This window comes from Lytechinus variegatus, chromosome 7 (genome assembly GCF_018143015.1).
Source record: "Lytechinus variegatus isolate NC3 chromosome 7, Lvar_3.0, whole genome shotgun sequence".
In the NCBI taxonomy this organism is placed as follows: Eukaryota; Metazoa; Echinodermata; class Echinoidea; order Temnopleuroida; family Toxopneustidae; genus Lytechinus; species Lytechinus variegatus.
The window spans coordinates 15,327,130-15,347,049 of record NC_054746.1 but is presented as its reverse complement, the minus strand read 5'-3'; the positions used below and the strand labels follow the sequence as shown (position 1 = coordinate 15,347,049).

The following is a 19,920-nucleotide window of genomic DNA, read 5'->3' as shown; positions in this document are numbered from 1 at the left end:
GACCAGTGAGAATTGTATTTTGATTTATTTACGACTAACAATATCATCTTATCTTTAATCTCAATTACTTGCAAAAAAAACCCCTTACAGTATTTCACCAAATGATGTATTGTAGGCCTGCTTACACTGAATTGTATCCTAGGCTTACTTACACTGTTCTTGACTGTTGACCAATTTATCTTTCAAGAACAGTTTGAAATCGATACAAGAGATTAAAAGGGGAAATACATTATTACAATATTTTATCCTAGGTAATTTGGTGGATTCACAATACGGAGCTAATTTCCCCCCCCCTGCCCCTGTGTAATTTCTTTTCTGCCATATATATTGCAAAGGAAAAGATGAAATGGCATCAGTGTTTTTGATAATCATTAATGATTGTTCCACTTACAATAAGCTATATCTTGAAGGTAAGTTTTGCCTAGTAAATATAATACTCATTATTCAATGTTTTATCCCAGGTAATGTGGTGGATTCACAATACGGAGCTAATTTCCCCCCCCCCTGCCCCTGTGTAATTTCTTTTCTGCCACATATATTGCAAAGGAAAAGATGAAATGGCATCAATGTTTTTGATAATCATTAATGATTGTTCCACTTACAATAAGCTATATCTTGAAGGTAAGTTTTGCCTAGTAAATATAATACTCATTATTCAATGTTTTATCCCAGGTAATGTGGTGGATTCACAATATGGAGCTAATTCCCCCCCCCTGCCCCTGTGTAATTTCTTTTCTGCCATATATATTGCAAAGGAAAAGATGAAATGGCATCAATGTTTTTGATAATCATTAATGATTGTTCCACTTACAATAAGCTATATCTTGAAGGTAAGTTTTGCCTAGTAAATATAATACTCATTATTCAATGTTTTATCCCAGGTAATGTGGTGGATTCACAATATGGAGCTAATTCCCCCCCCCTGCCCCTGTGTAATTTCTTTTCTGCCATATATATTGCAAAGGAAAAGATGAAATGGCATCAGTGTTTTTGATAATCATTAATGATTGTTCCACTTACAATAAGCTATATCTTGAAGGTAAGTTTTGCCTAGTAAATATAATACTCATTATTCAATGTTTTATCCCAGGTAATGTGGTGGATTCACAATACGGAGCTAATTTCCCCCCCCCTGCCCCTGTGTAATTTCTTTTCTGGCATATATATTGCAAAGGAAAAGACGAAATGGCATCAATGTTTTTGATAATCATTAATGATTGTTCCACGTACAATAAGCTATATCTTGAAGGTAAGTTTTGCCTGGTAAATATAATACTCATTATTCAATGACAAAAATTATAAGAGGAAAGAACTGACGTACCTGAGACTGAGATTCCTGGTTGCAGGATGTGTACCGATCCCAGCGAACCTTGAGGTTCTGATGTAATCCCCGTTCTGTCTCCATCCTGGATGAGATATCACTTCACATCCACATCACAAATAGGTATAACAGAGGACATCCTGTCAAAAACATGAAATAATATAAAAACATTAAATTAAAAAAAACAAATCACTAGCACTTTGAGAACTGGGATAAAAATTCTTCAAATGTGATCTGGTTGATCAGTTGGTTTCTTGCTTAGGTCGAGGGCAAAGAAAGCATGACAACTTCAACTACAGGTACGGAAAGCTAACATCCTGTCCAATCACCAGAATATCTGTAAATTTACGAGAACTTGCTCAGGCCTAAAAATACCTGATAATTGGCCGCATTCATTCCCACCTGAACCAGAGACTTACGGGGTAGGTTCTCCAAGTTATGAGCATTCATAGTACGGTCTGAGTAGCAGACAAGGTTTTCTCTCATTCACATTACAGGTATTCTCTGATCGAGAAATTTTCCTTGTTCTGTTAAACCCCATCAGGAAACATTCAGGCCTATGTGGCAGGAAATCACTTGTAATATTCCAGAAAGAAAATACCTCCTATATTGTCAAAATTACGAGAAATTTCAAAGGAATCTTTCCAAGCTCATCTGTATAGGCAGTATGAAAGTAAATTATGAGAACTTGTATCCCATCAATCACTGCTACATGAATTAGCGATTACATTGGCCGCAGGCTCTTTGGGGCTGCTGAGATAACGATTTTGAATCAAGTGCCTCATCTACAACTCGGACTAAAAAGACTCACACTACGCATGCTCATAATTTCATGAACGTTCCTCAAAAGTCTCTGGTTTGGGTGGGTATGAATGCGGAAAAATGATCATATACCGACGAATACATGAAAAGCAACGTGCATACGCAGTAGTAAGCATCGTTTTGTCAGTTGCTATGGCAAAAAGCGCATGCGGGAGTCGTAGACGGAAGGGTAGTGGGATCGCAAGGTGTGTGGTGTCGAGGCCTCTGACTACCTGATTCATCTCCCCTCATTCAGTCGCAGACCAGTCGGGTTGGAAGGTGTTCGGTGGCCTTAAGGTTAACGATGATTAACCCTTCATTTAGCTGACAAATGGAAAGACATAAGCTCCTCAAAACGTTCATCCACGCTACTCTTATTAAACAGTCCTGTTGCCACACAATTTTTAGCATGTGGTCTGAGGTAACTTTGTCCAGCAGGCATACACATTAGAAGAAATGCAACTTTTGTCAGATGATTTAGATGACAATACTGAACAAAGCACAGATCTGCTCATACTATTCAAAATATCCCAGGACAAGACCCTTGAACAAATCTGCTTAAGAAATATAAAGCCATGCTAACCCGGAAAAAAAATAGAACAAACTCATTTCCAGATATGCATGGATACCAAGAGAAGGGAGTTTGAAACTGTTTTAAGGACAGAAGTTATCAGAACAGAGGAAGGAAAGAGTGACCAAGCTGATAATGGAGCAAGTTCCTCAAGAAGTTATACCACTCGCTCGCATCCTGAAAAAACATGAATGATTGAAATACAAGCTGACAAACAAACATGCCAACTTTAATAAACAAGAAACGTTTTCAGGGATGCCAGTTGGCCAATAACTGTAGAACCTGAGATTTGACGGAACATAATGTGGGCTCTACATGTAAAGTTCTTTGGCGTCTTTTTGGGTACAAGAAAACCTAGAGATATAAAAAAGGTCATAGACCCCCCCCCCTCTTTATAACTTCTAATATTCACGGACTCACATACATGTATGCTTCCAGTTGTAATATAATCTTACTACATTGTACCAAGAATATTCACATGAAAACCTTTACAGAAATTATTGAACTTAAAAACTACATAGTAAAATAAAGATAAATATAAAGATAAAATGATACTCACGGAATTATGTGCAATAAAAAGACAATAAGTTTTAATAGCACTACTTCCTCTGCTGAATATGACTATGCACTTATAATACACTAAATCATGTGTTGTAATAACTGACAAGAGATTGAGATCAATCTTCAAGTCACCTGACATACATGTGTGTTTGTACTAACAATCCTATTTGAACAAGACAAGATGAGACCTTTCAGCTATGGCTCCTCACAATGTTTGCATAACAAGTCATATACTGTACTGCTGGTCTGACAGACTTGTATAATCAATTTAAAATTGATCAGAGCACATTTCATAAAATTCACAATGACAGTTTAAAAGCTATTGAAATCATTCAATTTTATTTGCTGATAGTAAACTTGTAGAAGTTAGGCATTTGTTATTATAACATGACTTTAAAAAAAGAGAAGATACAAAGTTTATGACAACTTTTATGACATCCACCAGGATACCGATTCTGTCGTATCTCTGAGAAAAGACCATGTTCAGAATACCGCCCATGCTCATCCTGGATCCCAATAAGAACTCAGTAGGGCCTATGTAAAGCCGTCCACAATTCAACAACTCTATTTTGGAATGCGAATTGAGAACCAGGGCCCTTTATACATTACATTTTTTTCATGTTACCTTTTGAAAATTAATTTTCACCTGAAAAGTTGGACAATCAGTGTTGACTCTAAACATGTCTATGATCCCTCTTTGTCAACCGTCCATGATATAGATGTTGATCTTCCATTGCACAGAGTATACATGCTTTCAGTTTCAGTCACATTATAAAGAATGGTTATTTTCATTTCCATACATCCATCAATAGAAGTACAAGTGCCTCATATTCCATATAATCCCTATAAACGACAAGTGCTGACTATATAGTAAGTAGGCCCGTTTTGAAAGTCCATTTTTGATGCACGTGTACACGGCGTGTTTTTCGGTCGTGTACACGTGTACACGTTGTAAACACTGTGAGAGCGAGTTCTGTTTTCATGTCGACACGGACCCGCATCAATATGTCATAAAAAGGGGTCTATATAGCCTAAGTCACGGTTTTAAAGCTTACCTGAGAAGTTTGAAGTATCAATCCACAAAAATTGGTGCAAATTAAAAGTTTACTCGGCTTAGCAGCGCATTAAATTAATAAAGAATGCAAAAGAAAATCAGTGCAGGGCCCTAGCTATCGCCGACGCTCGGTGGATGCGCATTTTGTATACTGTACCGTACATGCATGCACAGATCGCTGCAGAATAAGTGTAACTGAAGTTATCGATTAATTTTCATTATTATGTTGCCAATTTGAAGAGCGTTTGTTTGTAGGCTTGTGTGCGAGCGTATAACACGTAAGTTGTAGCGATGATCGCTATCGCAATTTGTGATTCTCAAATTGACTCTGAGTGTGATTGAGCAACGCTTTCGAGCTTTTGAGACCGGAGCAGACCCATTTCGTGCCGATTTCGTGGTACAAAAACGTGAGTCTCCAGAAAGAATGTGGATTAAATTGGCGATTTTGGAAGTGAACTCACTCTGGATTAATTGAAATATGTTGACATATTAGTAATTAAAACATGTGCAGTGTCTGAGAACTAAGATTTAATGTGAGGCTGTGAGCTTGTTTATGCAGATGCTACCGTGTACACGGTGATGGAATTTAGTGCACGTGCATTGACTTGACCGTGCGTGTACACGTGTACACGTGTACCCGAAACGGGCCTAATAGTAAGTCAATCCGCAGAGAGGAATCACCCATAAAGGTGAAATATTTGTAGCTTCTTGATGAGTTAAGAAATAATTCCAACTGAAACAAAGAGTACCAGTGTTGGGATAAGTGCTTCTTCAATCATCCATTGCTACGATTCCGAAATATTATTTCCTATTTTCAAGACAAGACTAAGTAAGACCAATTTTCACAGCATCTGGAGAGTCATACATATCCAGCCGAAGACATAACTCAAGACCCTAACCCGAAAGACTTCATTCTAGACAGAATGATCGCTTCCCTCCAGTCTCCACATGTTATCGATGTTCTATCATAGAAATTAAAGGTTGAAGGTGTTCCTTAAAAGAGCCATCACACATAGCCTACATCTGCAACACAATCACTTCATACAAAAAGTATCAAAAGTACCTGAGGTTCATTTATCAGCAATTTTGATGGTTCCAGAAGAGGGTTTGTAAGGAAATAACAATATTTTTCTTTAATAAATTGCATTTAATACAAATGAAAAAAAAAAGTCACAAAGTGCATTATAGATGTATCATTATCCTGTCATCAGATTCCGGCATGCTTGCACGCAATGAATGCACTTTCTCCACTCCCTGGGGAGCATTCCAAGAAGAGTTTCAAGACACACTTGCCAGGCACAGTGCACCGGCTTTCTGTATCTAAGAGATACTATACAACCATTGGATAGTTGGATAATTCAGAGTGATTCCAGAAGGTTTTAATGTCATTCAAGTGACTAATTTCAAACAAGAGCACAGCACATCCTTTAAAACAGAGTCTCATCAGAAAGCTATTTTCATCAAAAGACCCATTTTGATTAACTCTTCATGTCACATTCAGACTGTCACACCTGAGAGGTCAGTCTCATTAGACCTTGGCTATGGACTTGCTGTCAACAAATCTTCAGCGGACCATGGACGATGATTAGCCAGCGAGGTCAACAATATGTCAGATAACATGGTAATTGATTTTTGTTTTCTACTTGCAGAAAAGTGATGTGGGGTTATAAATGAATATGCCATAATTTACAGCATATCATGACATCGTCTGAAATACATGTATACAGGTACCATAGGTAAAATAAGTAGGACAATTTTTATCCTTGAGACAAAGAAACAAGTTATCAATTTAATGAGTTATCAATTCTTGATTGCATGATTAGTAAAATATGTGTAAAAGAAAATAACCTGTTTTTCTTTCCAAATTTCTTCTTCCTATAGTACAAGTTGATTCATCAATGAAGATCTTGGCATTTTAAGGATCAAGAAAAAGTGTAGCCTATCTGATATGTGCCGGGCTTGTGGGTAAGTTAGTGATCGCTTGAAGGAAACTGACGGCAGTAGTTTGCCCACTAGCCCGACGCATATCAGATAGGCTAGAACAAGGTTACTTACGTAAAATCATTATCAAGCAAAAAGCAAATGATTTACTTTGAAATAAAGCAAGCATTGATAAAATTCTCAACTTTTGTCAATCAATATGCCTTTCAACATATATTCTGTGAAATGATTTTAAAAGTGGCAACTTTCATTTAAAAAAAGTGTGAACTTATACATGACCCAAGGTACAGTTCAATTTCAATATCATATTTTCAAATTTGCTTTGTCTTTTCTACTGAAATCTGTTTGACATAGGATAAATTTGGCTTAATAAATAGGCCTACATACATGTATTTTCAATAAATCTTGTCTGAGAGAGATTGCTTTGATAGGCAAATGTCATATAGTCAAACTTGTAGCGACAATCCGAATAACATATATTTTTGCTCAAATCAATTTTAATTACAAGTTATGTGTCAGTCTAGACAATCCATTTATTGTTTTGTGCTATGTCCATCTTGACAAGTCTAGTAAACAAAATGGGCACTCTCGTGTTGAGAATGTGAGTATTAACAATTATGTCCATTCGCTCATACCTAGAACCTTCAACTAACTATCCATTATTTGCATATTGCCACTCAATGTCAAGTCAACATGTTTAAGGTGTGTGTGAATCCATGCTTTTTAGTGAAAACATTGTCAACTAACATCCCTTGGTGTCCTGAATACCCCGAACTTTGTGACAAATCAACAATCAGTGTTTTCCCTTGATAAGATAGTAAGTCCTTGCACCATCAAAAAGTTGGGGCAGCCTCCATGGCCTGTAAATTGTATGATATACTGCATTCTAAACCAAAGTTCTTAAACAAGAGATAACAATTAATTGATGTTTTGTTTGTAATAATCTCCTTATCTTCTGTAACTTCTAAATTGTTGCCACCAGGCACTTTACCGAAACACAACTAAATGCCCCCCCCCCGCCCATATCATTTGACTCTGGCCATAATGCTGTTTTGTTTTACCATCCTTGACTCCTTGCCTTTTGGATGAGCACCACTTCCATTTCTCAAACCCCCATTCTTTTAACATTTCTACACACTGTCCATCCTAATAGGTTTTTTTCTCATTGATGAGTGGATACCACGCGCGATCATCGGGGTCCCGAAAAGCACCCCATTAAAACAAGTACCGGTATTTTTCATATTCTGAAAATGCACCCCTTAACAAGTATTGGAAACAAAACGATACTCTTGGCAAGTGTTCCCTAAATTGACCCCTTAACAGGTACAGCGATATTTTAATTGTCATAATGTATTTCACAGACGTAGATTTTACCTTTACCTAAATCAATGGGTTTAGTACGCCCACACCTCGCACAAATCCGACTCTAAACACGTAGTGATGACTGTTGGGGCAAAATGTACATCTTTCATATAACATTTTAGTCTTTTTAACCTCGCAAATTTGACCCTAAAAACGTAGCTTTCCTAGCGAAATAGATACCCTTTTTTCATTATTTTAGTGTTTTTGACACCCTTATTACGTTGAAAGAGACATTCTTTTTAAGTGTTTTGGGGGTTGCGCATGGCATCCACTTATCAATGTAAGTGGCTCCTTGGTTTTTGCTTCAAAACATGCCTTCAGACATTCCGCCTTGTTATATAATCATTATTTACTTAATCGACATAACAAGATGATATAAAGAATACATAACAATTCAGAGGACAAAGAATTAACAAAATAATAGAAAATAACCACTGGAATGCAATGGACAAAAAAAAAGTTAACTTATGCTACTATAAGCCTTCTGTCCCACTTCTAGTGGTTGATATATATATTTAAAAAAATGTATTTACATGTATTTAAAACTTGTTGATCAGTCAACACTCTTCCTTTTTGACAGATTCATCACTCTTTAACCTCATGCAAAGGTTTATGACAGTCAGAATAGTAGTATCTGACCCTTCTAAAATTTAAGAAGGGTTAGAGCTACATGCATAGTCTGAAACTAAACTGGGCTAAGGAAAAGTCGGCTAACTTCAGCCAATCACAGACAATGTGTCAGAAAGTTAAAGAAATCCTGTTTTAAAACGTGCCGCATGGCAAAATCGTCAATAATCGCATGACCTGTGCAATAGTCCGGGGTTGAGGCATACATGTACAGTGTGAATCCTTGCTATGCAAATAGTGTGAGGTTACGATAGTCAGTCTGAAACCAAAAGCAAATAGTAAGGATTTAATGATATAAAGTAGATTGTGACAGCGTCAGACTCAATTACAAGGTAATTGATCAATTACATAATTAATTATTGTTTTAGTAATTGTAAAGGGAAAAATTGTAATTGCAATTGAAACAAGTGGAGCGTCTCTGGCAGTCTCACCTGCATTACACGATTCAATATAGCAGCAGTGTCGACTTAGAAAACTACTATAAAATAATTATTCACAAAAAAAAACACAATTCATACTTTTCATGACCTTTGACCTTGGTCATGTGACCTGAAACTGCACAGGGTGTTCAGTGATACTTGATTACTTTTATGTCCAAGTTTTATGAACTGGACATAAACAATTTGAGAGTAATGATGGTAATTTAAGAAATACCCCCAAAATGGTCAAAGTTCATTGATCTTAAATTACCTTTTACCTTGGTCATGTGACTTGAAACTCACACAGGATTTTTATTGACCCTTGATTACTCTTTTGACCAAGCTTGGTGAATCAGATCCGTAAATTTTCAAAGTTATGATGGTAATTCAACAAACACCCCCAACTTGGCCAAAGTTCATTGACCTTTGACCTTGGTCATGTGACCTGAAACTTGCTCAGGATGTTCAGTGATACTTATTGAATGTCTAAGTTTTATGCATCAGACCTATAAACTGTCAAAGTTATGATGGTAATTATACAAATACCCCCAACTTTGCCAAAGTTCATTGACCCTAAATGACCTTTGACCTTGGTCATGTGACTTAAAACTCTGTCAGGATGTTCAGTAATATTTGATTATCCTTATGGCTGAGTTTCATGAGCTAGGTCCATATACTGTTTAACTTATGATGACATTTCAAAAACTTAACCTTAGGTTAAGATTTCAATATTGACTTCCCCACATGGTGTAAGTTCATTGACCCTAAATGACCTTTGTCATTGGTCATGTAACCTGAACCTCAGGCAGGATGTTCAGTAATACTTGATTAACCTTATGTCAAAGTTTCATGAACTAGGTCCATATACTTTTTAAGTTATGCTGACATTTCAAAAAGTTAACCTTCAGTTAAGATTTGGTGTTGACGCCGATGCCGCCGTCGGAAAAGCGGCACCTTTAGAAAAAAAAAATGTAATATAAATGAATACCAATTCTTCAATCATGCAATAATATTGTTTTGATCGAGACATCGAGTCTAACCCTGGCCCCTAGGTAAAAAAAAAGAGTTATCTGAAAAGCACTGTGAAACTGAACTGTGAAGTATGAAGGTGACAGATATCCCATCTACTGAAATGAAAAAGATTGTTTTATATTCCACATTGTAAACAAAAACATATTCCACATTGGAAACCTTTCAGTTTGAATAAAGAGCATACTTTTCTAAGAAATAATATGAAATGGCAAAGGCAATTCTTAGTTCAATAAATGCCAGGTTGTCCTTGCAGTATTCAACATGGTATAATAATAATGGTGGCTACTTATATAGCGCACAGGTCCACCTTTCGGTGCTCATGGCGCTTCAAGGAAATAATGTAGATATACATCTATCATGTATAATTTGGACAAAGTTTAAAACTTAATAAATCATATTTTGTTTTTCCCAGAAAGCTATTTTTAAGCTTGTTACTTTCACCTACATTTTGCAAACTGCATTTACACCAGTCCAACACAAAATATTTATCTATTACTCAATTAATACCTGAAACAGAGAGGCAATGCTACACAACACAGTCAGTCTTTAATAACAAATGTACATGCTCCAATGGAATGGAATTAAATCCACCTAAAATATGAATTGAGTTGAGCTAAAGCTGGGGTAATAATAGTAGTGCATCTCAAAATATATAATTTCTAGATGGAACTTATTATTATCATTATTATTATTATCATTACATTTATCAATATCATAATATTACAATAATTATTATCATTATTATTATTATTAATATCATCAGCATCCTCACCATGATTATCATTATTATTCTATCATTGTTATTATTATAAATTACTATATTATCATCATTATTATCAGTATCAATATTTTCTTCAAATTTAAATGCAAACAACAAAACTGAAGGGGGCAAAAAAACTAACAGTACTCTAATTCGGCCTGTAAGTTCAGGAATGGTGGTATGCTTATATCGGCTGTTCAAAAATAGTTGGACAATGATGTCATAAAAAGTTGTTAGCAGTGTATTATTTGACATTTCAAGTTCAAATAATCTCTGCTTCACACCAAGTAAGACAGGACATAAAGCTTACATATGAAGTTTCAAACCCCGAAAATGTATTTTGCATTTTGTAGATTAACCATGTAGCTTGTCATATCATTGCGTATTAGGCCTGGGACGAATACCCTTTTTGCCATTAGATAGTTCAGCAGGGTTAACAATTGAATAGCTATAAAGAACAATCAAGATTTCTGGATTATCAGAAATCATAGTGGTTACAGCTGACTCAGTACTATCTTCAGAGAGGTACTTTTTCTTGTAAGATCACAGTTGTCATGATCATTTAAATGATTTTAACGTTTGTTTGAACTGGGTGCATTGCAAGTATTTTTTGTGGTCTATTAAAATCTACCGGTAAATGGTTATTGTGACCAAATGGAAATTAGATTGATCAATAAATACACTAAATGACAATCATATTGTAGAAAAGGAATATGCGCTGAATTAATGGCATACATTTCTTTTTTTTTGGGGGGGGTATAATATGCCACCAAAGGTTTGACAAAATATGTGTAGCTATCAGACTGGATGGCATTGGTCTAAACAGCAGATGCACAGAATCTTTCTTCCCCCTATAAGTTATCAAAAGAGATTTATTTTTAAAAACAGATTGAAACGGTGCAAAGTTCACAAAGAATCATCTATGGCTTGATTTTTCTGTGCACAGCGGCATGTAATGGACCCTTGAGTGGATTGATGGGTAAGATCCATTATTAAAGGAAAAGTCTATGCTGAAAATATTTATATTTAAATAAACACAGTAATATTCACAGAGCAAAATGCTGAAAATTTCATCAAAAATTATCAAACAGTTATTGAATTTCAAAATTTATAAATATTTTGTAAAGATGGTTATATGCACATCATCATGAATATTCATTAGGTGGGCAGATGATGTCACATCCCCACTTTCCTTTTTCTTATGCTACTGCATGAAATCATAAATGTTTCATTTTTTCATACCTGTGTAATGATGATGTAAAATATTGCTTAATCTTATTATTTTCTTTGTTTTGGGCATGGTACATAGCTTATGGGGAATGTACATATGCTTTTCATTTTTGAAAAGCTTTTTTTTACAATGATTTCGACATATTAATGGTCTACCGTCGACCAAGTCATTGTTCATCATAGTTATACTTGTCTACAGATTTTCAATATTCAAAATGACTAATTATTAGACAAAAGACATAATTCAGAAATTGCATTTTAATGTACTTTTTTTTAATTTGATGGGCAAATTAAGAAAAATGGGGGGCCTAAAAGTACTCAGATTGATTTGGCATATTAGCATATGATTTCTTAGACCAATAGCTTCAGTCTCTGTATTATGGTTGTTCCGCTGAATTGCGTTGGCTTACTCACCAACACATATATTGAAGAGCTTGGAGGCCCGTACGTACAGACGACATATTAGCAGTAACGTTAGATCTAACATTCGATAGAAATTTTCCGATCATTTTTTGTACATAAAATGTCACATTATAAAAAGCAATTACATCCATATTTACCAAAAATGTATAAAATTCAGAAATATTGTACCTTAGACCACAGTTACCGCTAATTTCTTTCAAATGATGATCGAAACACCGTCATCTTCGATCCTTTCGTTGCCATCTTGGATGACGTCATCATCCTTACAGACGTGTTTACCAGTCACTATATATTGTGATTTGAGCCACTGCTTTGCGCTTGTAATCTATGTGTGTGCGTTCAGAACTTGTCGCTCGCATTGATTCGCCAGGATATCGAAAATTCTAATCGGAAAGCTTTGATAAAAGCACAACTCATTGAACGTAGAGGGCAGCAACACATGGCTGCCATTTTTTCATCTCCAGCAGAAGAATTAAAAAAATAAGGAATAAATCATCCGTAACGTAGATTTTCAATATTTTATTGCATTTGTATAGTATCAAAAGAAAGATTCGAGTCTAACAAAAATAGCGGGCATTCATTTAAGATGATATAATGTAATTTAGAATTTAAAAAAAAAATCTATAAACCCGAATATTAGAAATCAAATTTTCAATGAATATATTTAAAAAAAAAAAGAGAATTAAAATAATAATCTTAGGATGTTTAGATAAAAAAAGACAGATTGATTTTGATTGTCTAAATGATTATCTCATCATTGTCTCATTATTGTTGTCTCAATATCATTAATATTATTATCTCATTATTGTTTTCCCAATTATTATTATAATTATAATTACTATAATCACAATCATTATAATTATTATTATCATAATAATGATTATTGTCTCAATAATTATTAGCCATATAATTATAATTTTTATATAATGATAACCATCATTATTATAATTATGCTTGTTGTCTCATTAATATTATGTTCTCAATAATTATTACAATCATAATTATTATACTTATATTTGTTTTCATTATAATTATAATCATATTTTATAATACATGTAATATTGTAATAATAATTTTTTGTTGTCTCAATGATTATTAGGCCTATAATAATGATTATTATAATTACAATTATTTTCATAATGATAATTATCATCTTAATAATAATTTTTATCACTGTCTCAATATCAATATTATTGTCTCACTGTTATTATTATTATTGAAGCTGAATAACAACCCTGCTCGATAAGCCGAGTCAGATTTGCAAACACCTCACAACACTCAAATTTGAAGTTCATAACCGCTGGGTCTTTACACCCCAAATACAATAAAACTTTCATAAAATATTCTCAAACATACAATTTCATTAATCACAGAGTTTTACTAAAATCTGATGATTACGAGAAGGCGCTTTCAAGCAAAGAAGCAGTAATATGTGAATATTAGGTCTTTCCATCGCATAACGGTAAGTGACAATCTGTATAGTATATTTCCGATGTTTGCCAAAGATGTACAAAGCAACCACAAGAATTTTTTACCAATCAAAATCAGCGGAATAAAGGAAGAAACTGTTCTTTCGAGCTATTTTGAATGCCACTCCAGCACTTAGCCGAAGTGACGAGTGGAGCGAACTGTGTGTATTACGTACATGTGCTTGCTCTCCTTCTACCCCCGTCTCGATCGGCCATTTTGTTACAATTCATAACAAAAATGGCCAATCGAGACGGGGGTAGGAGAAAACTTTTCGTTTTTTGAGGTTCCAGTCTGTGCCCAGATGTCAGAAAAACTGCCACTCGTTAGACCATCATCCATATAAACGTGGTAAGTGCTTGATTTTTGTTATAAGTATATATTCGAAGAATTATTTTGACCATACTTCATGCTTCTCCGTGAGGTATGGTAAAATGCACGTACGATCCTGGGCTCCCGACCGCTACGCGGCCGGGAGCCCCCTGGGTTAATGATGGGGGAGTGAAAATACATACCAAAATATGGCTTTATTCCGTCAAATTTCGAGCAGGATCTAGTGCGTGTAATTGTCCATAGACATCAGTTTATTTTGTCAGTAAAGGGTCTGTAAGTCAAGACTAGTCGAACTATCAGCTGATAATCGTTTAAATACCCCTTCGGTATCAGCACTTCTCGCTAGCATAGCGGGAAAGGTCTTGACTGCAGATAAAAATTAAAACGAGGTGAGTTCTATAACAGTAAAAAATGATAGAAAATTCTGAAGTGACCAAACCGGAAGTCTCAACAATCTTTTATTTTTGGTGGGGGTGCATATGGAACTCTTTCCAAATAAATAAAATCACCACCATTTACGTGATTTTTATCTTTTTTTTTTAAAGATGGATTTCCAAGGGAAATTCATCTTTGTTTTGGTCAGTCTCTTGTCACTTGTGTGCCTATCGACTATGGGAAGACTCCACGATGAAGCACTCATTCAATGAACAAGTAGCGGTATGTCTAACCCAGGGAACTCCCGCCCGATCGAGACGGAGGTAGGAGAGAACTTTTCGTTTTTTGAGGTTCCAGTCTGTGCCCAGATGTCAGAAAAACTGCCACTCGTTAGACCATCATCCATATAATCGTGGTAAGTGCTTGATTTCTGTTTTAACTATTTATTCGGAGAATTATTTTGACCATACTTCACGCTTGTCAGGTGAGTATGCCAAATTGCACGTACGATCCTGGGCTCCCGCCCGCGTAGCAGGCGGGAGTTCCCTGGGGCTGGGTTACGGCACTCATTCAATGAACAAGGTTATATCATAACCTTGTTCTCAGTTACATCTCCATGTGTGGCAAAATAAGGGTGGCAATTTTGGCTTATTTTCTCTTTTTCTATGGGACAAATGCTTGATTTGTTTACACTGTTAGTTTCTTATACAGTAGTTCATCATATAACTTGGCTCTTATGTAAATTTGATTCTTTAAATTATTTTTTCTTAATTAAAAATAGAGATTTGAAAAATGAAAATTTTCTTGCCATAATTACTTTCCACCAATAGAGGGCATACACAAAAATATGCCCAAAATTCAAGTTTTTGAGCGCTCTGGTGAATACAAAAATTATTCCCAAGTTACTAATGAAAAATAAATTGCAACTGTATGGAAATTAGTAATTTTGGTCACAAAAGTGATATTTTAATGATTTTTTTAAAGTGTGTGCTATGTACAACATTGGCAACCATAGTCCTACCTGTAGATTCCACACAGGCAGGATGGTTGCAGTGAACAAGTGGGTTACGGTAAGTCAAAATATTTTTTTAATAACATCATCATGGAGTAGGTATGTGACAAAAAAAATGAAAATCCTCAAATCTCAATGAATTTGGTATCATTTGAAAGCCCTTAAAAAGACCTTTCAAATGATACCAAGAACTCAAATTTTCATCAAGAAATTATAAAGTTATTCCAGTTTAAGTCGCGCATATTTATCCAAATTTGTGGTCATTGTCTTAATGTAAAGTCAATGGAGTGCATAACCGATTTTTGTGACCATTTTGTGACCATTTTGAACCCAAGTCTTCAACGGGCTCTAACTTCTTTGTTTTTGAGCCCTTTGAAGTAATTTAGGTATCAATGGAAAGGTGAAAGAAAACTCAATTGATGTGTAATCATTTCACTTGGTAATTTTTCTTCTTATTATGTGTAAAATAATTTCTTTTAATTAATTCTAATTAATTATGCAAATTACAATTACTCGCCTCTTTTTTTTTTCCAAATGAAGGTGATAATGAGAGATAATTTGTATATAATTTAGTTGGCATCAAAACAGCATCATGTAGATAATTTCCTAAATAAATTAGTTTAAAGTATTGTTTTTGTAATTTCTAATGTATTTCTTTGTTTTTCTGATATAAATTACAATTAGCTCTTTTTCAACTTTAGTATTGTGTACATGTATGTATGGGGTCTTTTTTTTTACAAATGAAAAATATCATTCCTTTTGTACATGTACTTTGTATGGTATAAAAATACAAGTGTGCTTTTCTGATGTATTTGATTGTTTCACCAATTCTTTATGTATTTTATTGTTTCAACAATTTGTTTATAGATGGATAATGTAGCTTTCATTTTGGAGACCGTGGGCATTCGATTACAATTTTTTTTAGGAAGGATGAGCAGCAGAGTCTGAGGGTGTAAAGATGTAGCATTGCATGTAATTCAAGTATCAAGAAGGAAACATAAAAATTAAGCTTTAATATATGCATTTCTTAGATATGTATGATTACAACAAAGGCCATGTTCGAGCACTCCTTTTTTTATGAAAAATAAGTTCATATTCTAGCGTGAAATCACTGCACATAAATAAAGCTCTGAACAGCAACAAAAACAGGCATCAAAGCTCCAACACTCAAAACAAGAGAACAAAAGTGACACAAAAATTTATACAAATCCCATCCCCATTTCAACTTATGAACACAACCCGCCCCTGCACCCTTCTTGAAAAAAAAAATAATAATTATAATAAAATAGAAAAAAAATGAATAACATAGAAAAAAAAATAGACAATAGAGCCATGTGGAAGTGAAATATTTCCTCTGAGAGTGAAAAATTAAACAACAAATTTTTTGCATTTTAATCATGGGCGGAAATTGGCCCCAAAGGTAGGGGGACGCTGGCATCGGCGGCGAAAGCCAACAATTTTAGGGGGGACCACCAAATTATTTTGATAATCAAAAAAATACACCAAAGGTTATCAACCAAAAATTATAGGGGGATGCAGAAAACTAAATTTGACAAGCAAAAAAAAAAAGAAAAGAAAAAAAAGGTTATCAAAAAAAAAAAATTGAGGTGGGGGGATCGTCCCCCACCTCAAATTAAGGGCGGGGGGGGGTACACTTCCCCCAGCTTTCGCCGCCTATGGATGCCGGCAACTCTGACAAGTTAAAAAAAAAAGTTTATCCCCAAACTGTTGTAAGGTCATTTTAACCCCAAAAAGTTTGACCAAAAAAGAAAAAAAGAAAAAAAAATGTATTATTGTTACATGTCCCCCTATTATTTTGGGTAGGGGGACGTGTCCCCCTGGGATTTCCACCCATGAATTTAATTTTAGAAAAGTCAACATTGATATTCCACTGTCAAAAGCAAATCCAGTTTCCAAATGAAACGATAATCAACCACCTAGACTAGACTCTTGACTTGAGTCACATAACCTTGGGATGATAAAATCTTTCTGTGAAAAATGTATGTATTAAAATCAATATCAGAATAATTATCTACGGTATAATGACAGAGATTTCCCAAAAAAGGCACAACATAATCATCAAGTAAGCAATTTACGATCTAGTTCAATCCAGCATGAACGACTCACTATCGACCGCTCCCATCACCCTGCCAACCGCAGGCACATCGGGCAGCTCGACTGCCGAGAGACCGGCTGTGACAAGGGTAGCATCGCCCTGCCAACCGCAGGCGCATCGGGCAGCTCGACTGCCGAGAGACCGGCTGTGACAAGGGTAGCTGGCATCTCTTATATCTGGACTGCGCAGCGTCAGAATCGCGTAAGTTTGGATTTTTTGATAATTCAAATATATTTCCAGTCAAATTGTATACCTAATCGGATTCTTGTTTTACTTACCATTTAAAAATTTCGAACATTTCCGCGTCCAAAAATTTGATGAACTTTCAAGGCCCTTAGTTTGGCCCAACGAATACTCCAGCTACTGGAACTGTTATGCCACGAAGCTCCGGGAGCGAGGCGGCGGAGCTCTCCGCCTAGCCCTAGGCTTGCAGCAGATAGCGGCGGCGCAATTACCTGGCTTCCCCTTTCCCTCGCCTCATCATATGTCAAAATAAGGCTTAGACCCTACATAAAAGCATTAATAAGTTTTTAATATCGTAAGATTACACATAGGCCATATCAAATTCTTTCAAAATACTCACACATTATTATTACACCTAAAGTTTCGCAATTCTTTCTGGAATTAAAGGAGACGGCGTCAGTAGAATAGGTGTCCCGAGCGATCACAGAGCAGATAAAGAGAAAACATTGTTATGATGTCGCCGAAATTTCCAATACCAGAACGAAAAAAAGAAAAGAATTATGATAGTCGGGTGGTCTAATGAATTATGCGTCAATTTCGAATTTTAGTAGCGGAAATTCCATTCCTTTTCACTCAAAGGACAAATTTAACAGTGTGTGAACCAAATGATAAATGCGTTCTTTTATGTTCTAACAAGTTCCCTTTGAATAGAAAGTCCAATCCGATAAGGGCCCTTTAAATTTAAGTTAGTCTGGATTTTGCCAAGATTCGTCAAAGAGGTGGCTATTTTCAATGGACCATTCCATCGCACTACTCTGGGGCCCTAGTCCGTCCTCCTGGTACCAAATCACAGCTTGATAGTTTCTGAAAATTCAAAAAAAAATTACATCCAGCCAAGGCTCCTGAACAATCAGAGGCTGCGGAACCAGATGGGGGCTTCAGTCTCCTATTAAACGTATTTTAAAACGTAAAAAGGTTCATCTGATCTCATATTTGCATAGTAAGACCCCAGGGGAAAAATTATTGGCATTCGCAGTATGCTTATAAAAAAGCCTCCCTCTTTTAGCTTTGACCTTCAGTCAGATTTGGTTGGAATGGAATTTGAAAAAGGAGCCGGGGTGCAGATGTTGATTTTCTATCTAGTTCTATCTATAATACATTAATGTGCATGTAAAATCTTTGATTCTCAAAATCACAAATCAAATCAAAAGGAGGCGCTTCTCTCGACTAGAGTACAATTTTCAGCTCCAATTCAATTCACTTTGCTTTGATTTTGAAACTTGTCTTAGAAAGAAATTGTGAATGCGCTGAAAGAGGATAAAGTTAATGGAGAATGTTAATGTATTCTTTTTCCAGCGCAAATCGCCGAAACTAAAAACAATTTTTTTTAGAAACTCTGAACTTAACGAGGAAAGTCAAGAATTTCTTGACTTCCCTCGTTAAGTGCAGAATTGATTACAAAAATAATCATAGGAAACATTTAACTCGCAAAAGAGAGGAAAAGACGGGTATGCAGGGAAAATATGGTTCTCATAAATTTGGGCAGATGTTTCATCAAATTATTATCAACTTCTGTTGCATCTTCACCTGCTCATATTCAATGAATTTTTGTAATATAAAACTTAATTACGAGGAAAATGAGACATAGATAGAAACCATGTACTTCAGACTACGCGGTAGCGGGGGGGGGGGAGAGGGGCAGGCACTTTTTTCCCAAACCGTGTACAAAAACTTATAAATTACCATCTTATTGTGATTTGTGATTTTTTTTTCATGATCAGCCCTCCCCCCCACTTTCATGACCGTGGCCCCTGTACTGTTATAACTTTTAACCGCGTATAGTTTGTGCATTGACCTAGGTCCATGGTTTGTGTAATCAGTTGAAAATGGGAAAAGGATACTCCGGCCTAGTTCTATTCTAATTCCTTACTTTTTGAATTGCTTGCAAGAAATTCACTACACTGCAAAAACTCCCGTGTTGATTTAACACCAGCCCGGAATCTATATATGTCCACACCAGAGAAGTATTGAAACAACACCAGTTTGGAATCAAACCGATGCTGTTTTGATACTAATTTGATACTAATTGGTATTAGACCAAAACGAAACTAGATTCCGGGCTGGTGTTATATAAATCAATATTAGAGTTTTTGCAGTGTATAGTCCTATAGCCGAGATGGGGAAGCGGGGTATAGAGGAACTGAATGTGTGAAACAGAGGGAAAGGCACTCTTTTCATTAACTCATTGAACCGCGCGATATTTTTAAAAAGTCTATATTGAATCACATAATTTAGTTTTCAATGGGTTAATTCAAGCTTAAAGCGCGGCGGC

General features: G+C 35.5%; 1 protein-coding gene across 1 annotated transcript in view; it reads right to left on the bottom strand.

Annotated features, from left to right (window-relative positions):
* Positions 1-18,072, bottom strand: part of LOC121418537 (lysosomal-trafficking regulator-like) — a 93,367-nt gene extending 75,295 nt beyond the window's left edge. The window contains exons 1-2 of the mRNA XM_041612459.1: positions 17,989-18,072; positions 1,322-1,461 (exon numbers count right to left, since the gene is read on the bottom strand). Of these exons, the coding sequence (XP_041468393.1) occupies positions 1,322-1,405 (84 nt within the window). The 5' untranslated portion in view covers positions 1,406-1,461; positions 17,989-18,072. The remainder of the gene's footprint in view (positions 1-1,321; positions 1,462-17,988) is intronic.
* Between the last annotated feature and the right edge of the window lie 1,848 nt (positions 18,073-19,920).